Below are 13,383 nucleotides of genomic sequence, written 5' to 3' on the forward strand. Positions count from 1 at the left end.
GAGGTCAAGCCTCGCATCAGGCTCTGCACTCAGCGGGAGTCTGCTTGAGGATTCTCTCTCTCTGCCCTTCCCTCTGCTTGCATGCTGTCTAAATATATAAATATATTTTTTAAAAGATTTTATTTATCTATCTGCTGTCAACAACAAATGCTTAAAATATATTTAATCAAATACAGAAACAATTCCTTCTAAAACTTAAGAACAGATACTCCTTTAGGGTAAAAGGTCTGTCTCAGACCTAAATCCTATGTGATACCTAACTGCAGCATCAGTCATTCCCTGTGAAATCAAATTTAAAGCAGAAACATTGCTAGATCCTTTAATATTTAACATTGTTATGGAAGCTCTAGCCAATGCAATAAGAACTGAAACATAAATAAAAGATATAAAAAGAAGAGTTAACGGGGCACCTGAGTGGCTCAGTCAGTTAAGCATCTGACTCTTGATTTCAGCTCAAGTCATGAGCTCAGGGTCATGAGCTCAAGCACCCACATCAGGTTCTATGCTGAGAGTAGAGCCTACTTAAGATTCTCTCTCCCTCTCCCCCTTCCCCCCCCACCCTGCTCACATGCACTCTCTCCCTCTCTCACTCTAAAGAAAAAGAGAGTCAAGATTATAATTACCTGAATATAATACTTTGAAATTACTGATCTATGATAATGTAGCAGGATTCAAAATAAATATATAAAAAAACAATTTATTTCCTGTGTGTCATAATAAGCAATTAAAAGTTTATGTAGAAACAAAAATTTAAAAGCACCAGGAATAGACTTGTCAAAACAATTATTAGCAAAAACAATAATAATAATAATAATAATTTAATGAAGAACAAACAAATAGTAACTGCCAAGAAAATTTTAGAGAAAAATGAGAGGGGGATTGGCTTTTCAGTATTAGATCATACTGTATAGTGCTCAAATACAGGCATGCCAATCAATAAAACTACATATTTAAAAGACAAATATATTTCAAAGACTCCTTGAGATGAATATTTATAACAATCCAGTAATCAGTAATATAAAATATAAAATACCTTTTTAAAATCAGTAAGAAAAGCACTAAGATCCCAATGTATAAATGGGCAAGGGTTCTGAATATACTGTGTAACATATGAAAGCAGGTTAACTTCATTTATAGCCAAAAGAATTGTGAAATAAAAAAACAAATAAATCTTTTTCACTCATCAAAATGCAATGATTTCTTTAAATTGTGGTAATGCTGATGATAATATGGTAAATAGCAGTCTCATGTACTGTTGACAGAAATATAAATTGATTGAACTTTCCTGGGAAGCAATTTATGTGTATGAAGAATCTTCAGAATACTTACCATTATTCTCCTCAACTGAGGAATTGTAGTCATAGAAATTTGTGCTGAAAAGTAATCAGTAATGTGGGTAAATAGTTATGTATGAAAGATATTTATGACAATTTTGTTTATAATAAATTTCTTTTAATCTGAGTAGATTTTAACAACTTTAAAAAAAAAGTGAAAAAAATATCCAATGAGGAATGAATGTATAAATTATAGTTCAGTCATTAGATGGAATATTATGCAGCCATTCAAATTTATACTTTGGAAAAAAATATAAATATTACATAGAAAATATAGCATACAATATTATAATCTCACTTATGTACTCATATCAAAAGACGAGAAGGAGGGGCACCTGGCTGGCTCAGTCGGTAGAGCATATAACTCTTGATCCCAGGGTTGTGAGTTCAAGCCCCACTTTGGGTGTAGAGACTACTTAAAAAATAGAATCTTTAAAAAAAAAAAAAGACTAGAAGGAAATCTAAAATGTTAACACTGGTTATCCTGAGTAGTGGAATAATAGCTGATTGTTATTTTATCCTTCATACTTTTATATATTTTCTAGAGTTTTACACAGTGAATAAATTTCACTGTTTTATAAGGAGAGTTTTTTTAATTTGGTAATAAAGGCAGTGCTTAGCCATTATTTCTTTTTTTTTTACATTTTTATTTTTATTTATTTTAGTTTCTTTTTTTTTTTTGTAGTTTCAAGTTTTTGTTTAAATTCCAGTTAACATACAATGTAATATTAGTTTCAAGTATAGAATTTAGTGATGCATTACTTACATACAACACCCAGTGTTTATCACAGCAAATGCCCTCCTTAATACCCATCACCCTTTGAGCCCATCCCCCCATCCACCTCCCTTCCAGCAACCCTCAGTGTGTTCTCTGTAGTTAAGAGTCTCTTATGGTGGGGCACCTGCACGGCTCAGTCGGTTAGGCGTCTGCTTTTGGCTCAGGTCACGATCCTGGGACACTGGGATTGAGCCCCACATTGTACCCCCTGCTCAGTAGGGAGCCTGCTTCTCGCTCTCCCTCTGCCTGCCACTCCCCCTGCTGTGTGCTCTCTCTCTTGCTCTCTGTCAAATAAATAAAATCTTTAAAAAAAGAAGTATCTTATGGTTTGCCTCTCTTTTTGCCCCCTCTGTTCATTTCTTAAATTCCACATATGAGTGAAATTATATGGTATTTGTCTTTCTCTGACTTATTTCGCTTAGCATAATACTCTCTAGCTTCATCCACATTGTTGCAAATGGCAAGATTTCTTTTTTTGATGACTGCATAATTGTATATGTATTCCACATCTTTTTTCATTTCCTTGAAGCATTTCTTTGAAGGCGTTGAAGCTCGAGTAGCACAAGGTATAAGAGAGGAGGAGGTAAGCTATCAACTTGCATTTAACAAACAAGAACTTCGTAAAGTCATTAAAGAGTATCCTGGAAAGGAAGTGAAAAAAGGTCTAGATAACCTCTACAAGAAGGTTGATAAACATTTATGTGAAGAGGAAAACTTACTTCAGGTATGCTTCATTCTGTTAACCATCCTAGATTGCACATCTTAAAATGTTTTGCTTTTCTTCAAATGAGTCCTCTAGAAAGGCTACAGATTTTCTAATTTTAGTGCAGGAGGAAATTTCCATAAAGTGCCATAAAGTACAGACCAGACTAATGAGTTGTGAGGAAAAAAGGAATAATATTTATAATATGTTTATATGGCTATTCCTGTTCATTTTATATTTCTGCTTTGTTGTTTTGAGGCATGAGTTGTTTTCTTTTGTTTGGGGGTGGGGCAGGGTTTTTTTAGGCTTTTTGTTTGTTTTTTAGATTTGAGGGGAGTAACTAAATGGAATAGAGTATAGTACAGTGGAGTAATTTTGAACATGGGAGCCAGAGTTAGAAATGGGTTCATAATCTGGCTCAAGATTAAGCTGCATGACTTTGAGCAAGTCACTTAACCTCTGTGAGCCTCAACTTTCTTATTTGAAAAGTGGAAATAATACCTCTCTCGTATAGTGGACACTACTATTATTGTATTGCCCATTTTATAGGTAAGAAAATCAGAGCTTAGAGAGGTAGAGAAACATGACCAAGATCCCACAGCGAATGGATGGTAGAGCCAGATTTAAACCCCAAATTGGGCTATTTTTCTTTATGAACCATACTGAAAGGCCCAAAGATGAGGGAGAATAATTCTGACTTCAACATCATCAAAGCCTTTATTGCATTTGTGTTTGCCTCTGAAAGTCAGATAGTTACAGATAAAGTGCGAGGAGTCGCAGATAGAAGAAACACCATGAGCTAAAAGATGTAAAGCAAAAAGTGTAATAATGTTTAGTACGTAGACTTAAGGTGACAGGAATTTAGGATTTATGAGATTAAGGGTTTACAAGGAAAAATCCTGGAAGAATACATTCCCTTATCTGTTGGGTAGTGATGACGGTCATAGCACCCACCCTCACCAGGTAGTCATGAGACTTAAATAGAATAATACATATATAAAGTACTTTGTATTGTGCTGAGACAGAGTAAGCATCAATAAATGTCACCTGTTAGTATTAGCTAATATGTCAGTGTATATATCAGATTCTGCCTTGATAGTTATCTACATAGTAGTTTCCACTGCTAAATCATAAATCATTGGATTATATATAATCTGTCTCATTTGAGTATCCCTTACGTTATCAAGCAGTGTTTTGTATCATCAATTTTAGATAAATGTTTAAACTTTCATCTAGAATGAAATTTAAGCTGTAAGTGTTGCATTTCATCTAATTACTAGTCTTAGTTCTATGTATAATTGTGCATATTCACATCTCTATTGGATATTGTAGTAGATATAATAATAGCTAAAATGTAGTGAGTGCATACCATGTCAAACACTGTTCTAAGCACTTTATATACATGCACTCATTTAATCCTCACAAGAAACTTATGAGGAAGGTATTATTGTTACTACCCTGGTTTACAGATGAGGAACTTGAGGCCCAGAGCAGTGATGTAACATACTCAAGGTCACATATCTTGTAAGTAGAAGGAGCAAAGATGCATGTTCTTAACCATTACATTCTGCTAAAATCTTAGACTATATCTTGACATTATTTCTACGTACTTGATTTTATATTTCCATTCATAATTTACTTTTATTTTCATTTTTATAATAGGTGGTGTGGCACTCTATGCAAGATGAATTTATACGCCAATACAAGCACTTTGAAGGTTTGATAGCTCGCTGTTATCCTGGATCTGGTGTTACAATGGAATTCACTATTCAGGACATTCTAGATTATTGTTCCAGCATTGCACAGTCCCACTAAAAAAGAAGAGATAAATGAAAGAAGTGTCTACTATTATATATATATATGTGTGTATATATATATATATATATATATATATATATATATATATATATGAAAAGAAAAACAAAGATTTAGGTGCTAGGGAGCCCTTGTTGCTTTAAGTCAACAGACTGGGTAGGAGGAATGGTTATATACAACTTGCCTTATCTGTGTGATTAATAACATGAGACCTACCTGTTGCAGGTGGTCACTTGGCCAAATGTGCTAACAGAGGCATGTGAAAGGAAGAACAGCAAATTAAGTGTCCCAGAAAGTGACAAAACCATACTTTTGACAAGTTTATTTAATCCGTTGTGGTAGAAAAGGTACAACTCCAATAAATGTATCATTAAATGTTTAAAATTTTTTAAAAACTTCTGAAAGAAGAAAAGATAAATGAAAAAAGCACCCTGAGTACACCAGACATTATTCAAAATTATCAAGTAACTGTTTTGAGAACCCAGACTTAGAACATTATGTATTATTAAATGTCAGATAAATGGGTAATACCATACTACAAATATTCAAGAGCAAAAGTACCAATTTATGTAGCAGTTTTATTTGCCCAATAGGTTGTGTACTAACTTAAAACATTTCTCTCATCACAGAATGCCTTTAGCATTTTTCTATGACTGAACAGAAAGTTTTCTTTTATTGCCTACTTTCTTGTATTTGTCAATGGTTGTCCTGTGTGTAAGGCATTGGGAATTCTTCAGTTTCCACTAATTCACTATTGCCTACAAATCATGGAACTACTAAAATAATTGTACAAAATTTTTTTCCCCTCTAACTAATGTGTATATGGATAAGGGATCTTGTGATGATCAGTTGTAAACTTAGATTCTGAGAATTATGTGACTCTGTGTGGCAGTGAATCTGAAATAAAGAAATTTTCAAAAAAAATTTTTTCAGGAAAGTTAAAATTTGATATTCTTAGATCTGTTCTATGCTATTTTTTTATAAAGGCAAATTCTTACAAATTCAATATACAAAAATTAATTACATGTTCATTTACCACAAAACACTTAAAAGTATAATAAGAAAAATAATAGCATCAAGAATATTTAGTATTTAGGACTAAATCTCACAGAACACTGTACTATGGACTGAATTGTGCCTTCTCAAAATTCATACCTGGAACCCCTAACCACCACCCCCCCAACAGTGTGACTGTTTTAGAGAGAAGGCCTTTAAGGGGGTGATTAAGGTTAAGTGAGGTGATAAGGATAGAGCCGTGATCCAGCAGAACTGGTGCTCTTCTAAGAAGACACCAGAGCTCTTTGTCTGCCATGTGAGGACACAGCAAAAAGGCAGCCATTTGCAAACCAGAAAGAGAGCTCACTAGAATCCAACCATGTGGCACCCTGATCTTGGACTTCCAGCCTCCAAAACTGAGAAATTTCTGTTAGCTAGCCCACTCAATCTATGATATTTTATTATGGCAGCCTGAGCTAATAATATAAGATGTATAAGACCTTTAGGAAGAAAATTATAAAACTATTGAAAGATATTAAAGAAAGCCTAAATAAGTGGAGGACTATTTCATGTGCCCAGATAAGAACACATAACACAGTAGAAATGACAATTATTGTCAAATTTAAAGATTCAGTACAGATTTCCAATTTCCAGTCCTATCCATAAGAAACTTAAGTCACCTCTCCATTCTAACAAGTGAAAAACTGAACAAACTGAAAAATCAACTCTTCTTAGATCTGTAAGAGCAGTGAGGTCACAGGGCAAACCATTGCCACAATCAGAGAGACCCAACAGGAGAATACAGAGAATCACGACTTACTGGACCAGAAACCCCCAAGCTGAAACATCCATAGGAACCAGTGTCCAGGTAGGGAAAACTGAAGTGTAATTGACAAATTGACAAATGGCTTGAGGCTGAGTGTGGGTTAAGTCTGAGAAATAACTCCTAGTCATTGGGAGTCCCTCGAATATTTGTGAGTTTTACCTCCTGTAGTTCTACCAGTGAATGTCAGAGAAAAATCCCCTGTGCTTCTGGCTGGGGGATGAAGAAAGGATCCATTTTGAAATATGGCAGAGTATTCTGCTCCTGACAAATTGTGTTCTCAGGAGAAACATATTTAACCGGAGCTTAAGTGACCTAGGAGAAGGGAAGTACCCAGCTCCAGCTGGCTCTAGCCTTACACATGGAGGAAGAGAAATACCCAACTTCAGTCCATTCTATGTCATCTTTTCCCACATAAAGGGGGAAGGAGAACTGAAAAACACAGGTAAAGTTGTGCCTGGAGGTACAGGCTCAGTAAAAGACAGACCTATTCATAGGACTATAAACAGTTCCTCTCCCCCAACACCCCACCCCCACATTACTAATGGCCTATTTACAGCAGTTCTTTTTACCTAGCACATCACATCTGGCTATCAAGGAAAAAAATTACAAGACATATTAAAAGCAAAAAAACAATTTAAAGGGACAAGCATCAGAACAAGACTCAGATATGACAGGGTTTGGGGAATTATCAGAGCAGCAGTTTAAAATAACTATAATTAATATGGTCAGTGCTCTAATGGATAAAGTAGAACACATGCAAGAACAGATGGGCAACGTAAACAGAGACAGAAATTTTTTAAAGAAAACCCAAAGGAAATCATAGTGATCAAAGCACTGTAACAGAAATGAAGAATGCTCTTGATGAGCTTATTAGTAGATTGGACACAGCCAAGGAAGGAATCTCTGAGCTTGAGGATATCTCAAAAGAAACCTCCAAAACCAAAAAGTAAAGAGAACAAAGACTAGAAGGGGAAAACAACAACAGAATATCTAAGGCCTGCGACAACTACAAAAGGTATAACATGCATGAAATGAGAATACCAGAAGAAGGGAGGAACAGAAGAAATATTTGAAAAAAATAATGATTGAGAAATTCTCTGAGTTTGTGTCCAGCACCAAACCACATATCCAGGAAGCTGTTGCAAAAAACAAGCAGAATGCCCAAAAAACTACACCTACACATATCATTTTCAAGCCTCAGAAAATGAAAGGTTAAAAAAAAAATCCTGAAAGAAGCCAGAGTAAAAAAAAGTCTTCACTTCTAGAGGAACAAGGATAAGAATTACATTCGACTTCTCAGAAACCAGGCAAGCAGAGAGTGGAGTGAAATATTTAAGGTATTAAGAGAGAAAAAAACCCACCCACCTAGAATTCTATACCCTGTGAAATTATCCTTCAAAAGTGAGGAGAGAGAAAGAGTTTCTCAGATGAGCAAAAACTGAGGGAATTTGTTGCCAATAGACTTGCCTTAAAACAAATATTAAAAGAACTTATTGGGGTGCCTGGGTGGCTCAGTCAGATAAGCATCCAACTCTTGGTTTCGGCTCGGGTCATGATCTCGGGCTCATGAGATTCGAGCCCCAAGTTGGGCTCTGCACTCAACAGGGCGTCAGCTTGAGATCCTCTCCCTCGGTCCCCCCCCCCCGCCATGTGCTCACTCTCTGTCACTCTCTCTCAAATAAATAAATCTTAAAAAAAAAAAAAAAACTTTGAAGAGAGGGAAAAATAAAATGAGATGAAACCAGAGAGAGAGACAAACCATAAGAAACTCCTAATCATAGGAAACAAACTGAAGGTTGCTGGAGGGGAGAGAGGTGGGGGGATGGGGTAACTGGGTGATGGACATGAAGGAGAGTACATGATATAATGAGCACTGGGTATTACATAAGACTGATGAATCACAAACCTCTACCTCTGAAACCAATAATACATTACATGTTAATTAATTGAATTTAAGTAAAAAAATGGAAAAAAGGAAAAAAAACTTTTTTAGAAGGAAAATGATAGTGAAAATGAGTGAATTTTAGCTACACACAACATTGTAGATAAGTACCAGGAAAATAATGTTGGATGAAAAAAATCACAGAAGAATGCATACAATATGATTCTCTTAACATAAAATTCAAAAACCTTCAAAATTAAACACTATGTTTAGAGTCACAAATATGGTAAAACTAAAGAAAAGCAAGGGAATGATGGCAAAATTCTGGAGAGGTGATTAAGGGGCAGGAAGGGAAGGGTTGGTATCTGGCAGGTACACATAGGATTTTTTTTTCTTAAGATTTTATTTATTTATTTGAGAGAGAGAGAGCAGGGGCAGCAGCAAGGCAGAGGGAGAAGCAGGCTCCCCACTGAGGAGGGAGCCCGATGTGGCACTCAATCCCAGGACCCTGAGATCATGACCTGAGCCGAAGGCAGACGCTTGACCTACTGAGCCACCCAGGTGCCCCCAGGTACTCATGATTTTAAAGGCATATTATAATAAACTGGGCAGTGGGCACATGGATTTTATTGTATCATGATTCTTTATCCCTTACATATACCTTATAAATCTTATTTTATATCAGTTCAACACTTAACTTAAAAACACTAAATCAGGGGGGCCTGGGTGGCTCAGTTGGTTAAGCAACTGCCTTCAGCTCAGGTCATGATCCCAGGGTCCTGGGATTGAGACCCGCATCAGGCACCCTGCTCAGCGGGAAGCCTGCTTCTCCCTCTCCCTCTCCCTGCCGCTCCCCCTGCTTGTGCACTCTCTCTCTCTCTGTCAAATAAATAAATAAATCTTAAAAAGAAACCACTAAATCAGATTTGCATGTGTGCCTCTTTACTGATATACAATAAAACCTGAACATTCAGAGGTAACAATCTGGGACCAAAAGAAAGCCAGTGACTTGATCAAGATCCAAGCCAAGTATTAACAGAGCTGATACTTCACATGACACTGAACTCCCTCTCCAAGTGCTGGCCTTTCTTTTTCTCTAGGATAACAGGAATGATACAAATACACATCACATCCAAGGACCAAACACTGTCTAGTATCTCCCCTAGCAGGCAAAAGCAATGGATGACTCTCACCAGCCACAGTTTTCTGGACCCTTAGATCTATACTGCTGTTTGCTAGAAGGGAACACTGAACTTCTAAACAAAATGCTGAAAATGATAATTTAAAGAATAACTGTAGGTTAAAAAGTACTGAGAAAGTAAAAATAGCTATACCAGGTTGAATATGTAACAGACTGGTGTCAAAGGAGTAAGATTATGAATCTCATAGTTCATCTGCTTTGGGATCCTCTGCATCTGTGCTTTTCAAACTTTAATGTACCTATGAAACAAATGGGGATCTTGTGAAATGCAGATTCTGATTCAAAAGGTTTTGTGTGGTCCAAGATTCTGCATTTCTTTTTTTTCCTTCAGATTTTATTTAAATTCTAGTTAGTTAACATATAGTGTAATCCTGGTTTCAGGAGTGGAATTTAGTGATTCATAGCTAACACCCACTGCTCATCACAACAAGATTCTGCATTTCTGACAAGATCCCAAGTAACATCAATGCTGATGCTCTAAAGGCCAGCTTGAACTTCTAAGCTTCACGATGTAGAGTTATATCAAGGCTACCTCTGAACAGATCAGGATGACTTGTGCTTTTCTTCCTGGGGAGACAGCTGACCCTAAATGCCATGGTTTTAAGAGTTCTGTTTTTTAAATTTAGTGGCACTGTGCCGTAATGTTCACTCACCTAAATTTCTAGGTGAGTACAGTACTGAGTGCATTTAGGACTAATTCGTGTTTTCAAGAGGATGGGGGAGCAGTCAAAAGGCAGTGGGGTAGACAGAGGGGAGAGATATAAAAAAGGTGGGGAAGGCGCATACGAAGAGGCAATGGAGAATACAGCAAACAAGACAAAGCAACCATCCATCTATAAGCAAATTGCTTGTCCAACAATCTTAAGAAAGCAGCTTCTCTGAGATCAACATCTCAATTAATTTCACGTGTCTATGCACGATGGTGGGTCTTTCTAGAAGTTAAGTATTTGCCTAGTTGGCTAGAAGAAAGGTAGTGGAGAAGCAATTAAGAAATTGAAGGGATGTGCCCTAATCTGAATTTTATACTTGTCTACATTTAATTCTGAACAGCCTTTCCTGATCTTCTTTAATTTAAATTACATTGCCCTATAATTCTCTGAGAAGAGCCTATTCTCTTCATGGCACTTATTGTAATTTGAAATATATTTGTCTTTTTACTTCTCAGTATCTTGTCTCCCCTACTTAGACTGCAAGCTTTATGACTCGGATCAAGACCGTTTTGTTTACGAGTATCCGTCTACCACATGTAAGTACTTAAGAAATATTGAGTTTAAAAAGTGAAAAGTGAATAGGTAAAGCCTGAATTGTTAATTCACAGAGGGAGGAAAGTGTCACTCCTATTTCTCTACTATTCTCTTTAATATAGACAGCACAACCATCTTCTGAAATGCAAGTTCCATTAGGGCAGAGTCTCTACCTACTTGGTTCACTGATTGAGCTAAATGCCTAATTGGCTGCCTCGCCTTAAGTGCTCACTAACTAGATGTTGAAGACATACTCATTCTAGGTACTGAGTGAAGGAATTATTATAAGGAAACTGACCCACAAGATAAAGAAAAATTGTGCTCTGCTCAGCATTTACTTTGTACACATAGGGTCTTGCAAATATAATAGTATAAATTCAACACATGCTTGATGAATTGAATTCATGGAGGACCTGTTAAAAAAACTGAACCAAGTAAATTTGGAGATCTATTTAGCTTTATTAAATGATTCATGAATCAGGGGCACCTGGGTGGCTCAGTCGTTAAGCGTCTGCCTTCGGCTCAGGTCATGATCCCAGGGTCCTGGGATCGAGCCCCGCATCGGGCTCCCTACTCAGCAGGAAGCCTGCTTCTCCCTCTCCCATTCCTCCTGCTTGTGTTCCCTCTCTTGCTGTGTCTCTCTCTGTCAAATAAATAAAATCTTTAAAAAAATAAAAAATAAATAAATGATCCGTGAATCAGGCAGCATCCTATCTAGCGAGGGGGGCAGGGGGGCTCCAAAGGGCTACAGAAAGGAAAAGATTTTTCAAGGCACGACAAGGATGACAGGAATGGGGAGGGGGAAGGATTATTTCATGTGAGGTCACTTTCATTTGGGGACAAAAGAGTTTTAGTAGATGGATTACCTCATCTCCCTTTGGGAGATGAGGAGAGTCTGTGTGACAGATTCCTTATTAATGCTGACCAGAAAATTCCTGGCTGGTTAAAGGTTATATTCCGGGTGCAGGGGGGCGGGGCAGGGGAGAAGTGTTAAAACTGAAGTTAGGTTAGATATTAAGTCTTGGTTTGCTGATGTGGCCTAGGTGACACCATTTGGGGCCTGTGGTTTTCTTTTTAACAACCTAAATGAACGATACCTTCTATAGAATTCAGATATGCTGTCTTTAGGAGGGTTTTCTAGACCTACTTCTGTAAATTCCTCAGATAGCCACTGTGGGCTGTGGGGCCTTTCTACGTTTTCTTGCTAACAGAGCTCTACTTTTTACAGGATAGGAACATGGCCAAACAAGGGCAAAAAAATCAAGATTGGCATAAACCATTGGATCTCAACCTGCTATATATTAAAATCACTGGGGAAATGTTTAAAACCAATATCCTGCACCCCACCCCAGACAAATAAGTAAGAATTTCTGAAGGTGGGGCCCAGATTTCTTACAAATCTCCTGGATGATTATAATGGGCAACCAGGGTTGCACTGGTCCCAGACAGCTATGACAATCCTGTTCTGCTTTGCCTGTGTTTGGTTTACAGGTTATGCATCTATGTGACCCAGCTCTGGTCACTGAGATATAAGAGAAAATCTGCTAAGAAGTCCTAAAAAAGACTTCTACCTTGGTAAGCAGTTTATAAGATATGTAGGATCTTTTGCCTCTACCTCTTCTTCCATCTTGATGTATCATGATATGAGATCATTAGAGCTGCAGTCATGAAGAGACACGGCTGACACACTCTGATGATAGAGCACAAAATGCAAGAGTCTGGGGGCACCTTGGTGGCTTAGTCGGTTGAGCCTCTGACTCTTGGTTTGGGCTCAGGTCATGATCTCGGGATCATGAGATCGAGCTCCGCATCAGGCTCCGCGCTTGGCAAGGAGTCCACTTGTTCCTCTCCCTCTGCTCCTCCCCCTGCTGGCTTGCTCTCTTTCTCTCAAATAAATAAATAAATGAAATTTAAAAAAAAAAAAGGCAAGAGTCTGCTTAACTCTGAATTTGCCCAGCCTTCTTGTTATGTGAAATGATTCGATGTCTTTATTGTTTATGCCACAGTTTTTCTGTGACTTGCACACAATTCCCTTTCTCTTCCGACTTAAAATATAACCCTTACTCATTCTTTCATTCATAAAATGCATTCATTTATCAAAATAAGATGCATAGCAGTTAAGCGCATGAGCTTTGCAATCAGACAGCTCTAGAGTCCTGTTTACCTGTTACTGGTTGCATGTCTCTCTAAGCTTTGTTCCCTCTTCTATAAAAACAGTGGTGCCTACTTTATAATTTCATCATAAGAATTAAATGAATTAATACGCAGAAAGCTCTTAGCACAGAGCCGGCACATAATCAATAATGGCCCTTGCTGTTACATGTCTGCTCTGTACTGGAAGTTTCCTCTTGTTGCGTTAAATTAAAAGAAAACAAAAAGCATACCTATTCTAAATGATATTCAGTAATGCATTTGATTATTAAATATTACCTCAGAACTTTCCAAGGCACAGTAATCCTAATTTAACATCTTGTTATTCACAATTTATACTTCAGAATCCTCACATACCTCTCTGAGTATAAGATCTGTAACGGAATAGTGATTTGTTTGTTTTCTAGAAGCATTATGTTCAAAGAAAAACATATTCAATCATCAGTAGTCTGG

General features: G+C 37.2%; 1 protein-coding gene across 5 annotated transcripts in view; it reads left to right on the forward strand.

The window, feature by feature from the left end:
• EXOC1 (exocyst complex component 1) overlaps positions 1 to 4,650 on the forward strand; it is a 67,194-nt gene extending 62,544 nt beyond the window's left edge. For all 5 annotated transcript variants that reach the window (XM_027598715.1, XM_027598719.1, XM_027598718.1 and 2 more), the window contains 2 exons: positions 2,642 to 2,836; positions 4,478 to 4,650. In XM_027598715.1, the coding sequence (XP_027454516.1) occupies positions 2,642 to 2,836; positions 4,478 to 4,630 (348 nt within the window). In that variant the 3' untranslated portion in view covers positions 4,631 to 4,650. The remainder of the gene's footprint in view (positions 1 to 2,641; positions 2,837 to 4,477) is intronic.
• The last annotated feature ends 8,733 nt before the right edge of the window (positions 4,651 to 13,383 follow it).

Source organism: Zalophus californianus, chromosome 2 (genome assembly GCF_009762305.2).
Source record: "Zalophus californianus isolate mZalCal1 chromosome 2, mZalCal1.pri.v2, whole genome shotgun sequence".
In the NCBI taxonomy this organism is placed as follows: domain Eukaryota; kingdom Metazoa; phylum Chordata; class Mammalia; order Carnivora; family Otariidae; genus Zalophus; species Zalophus californianus.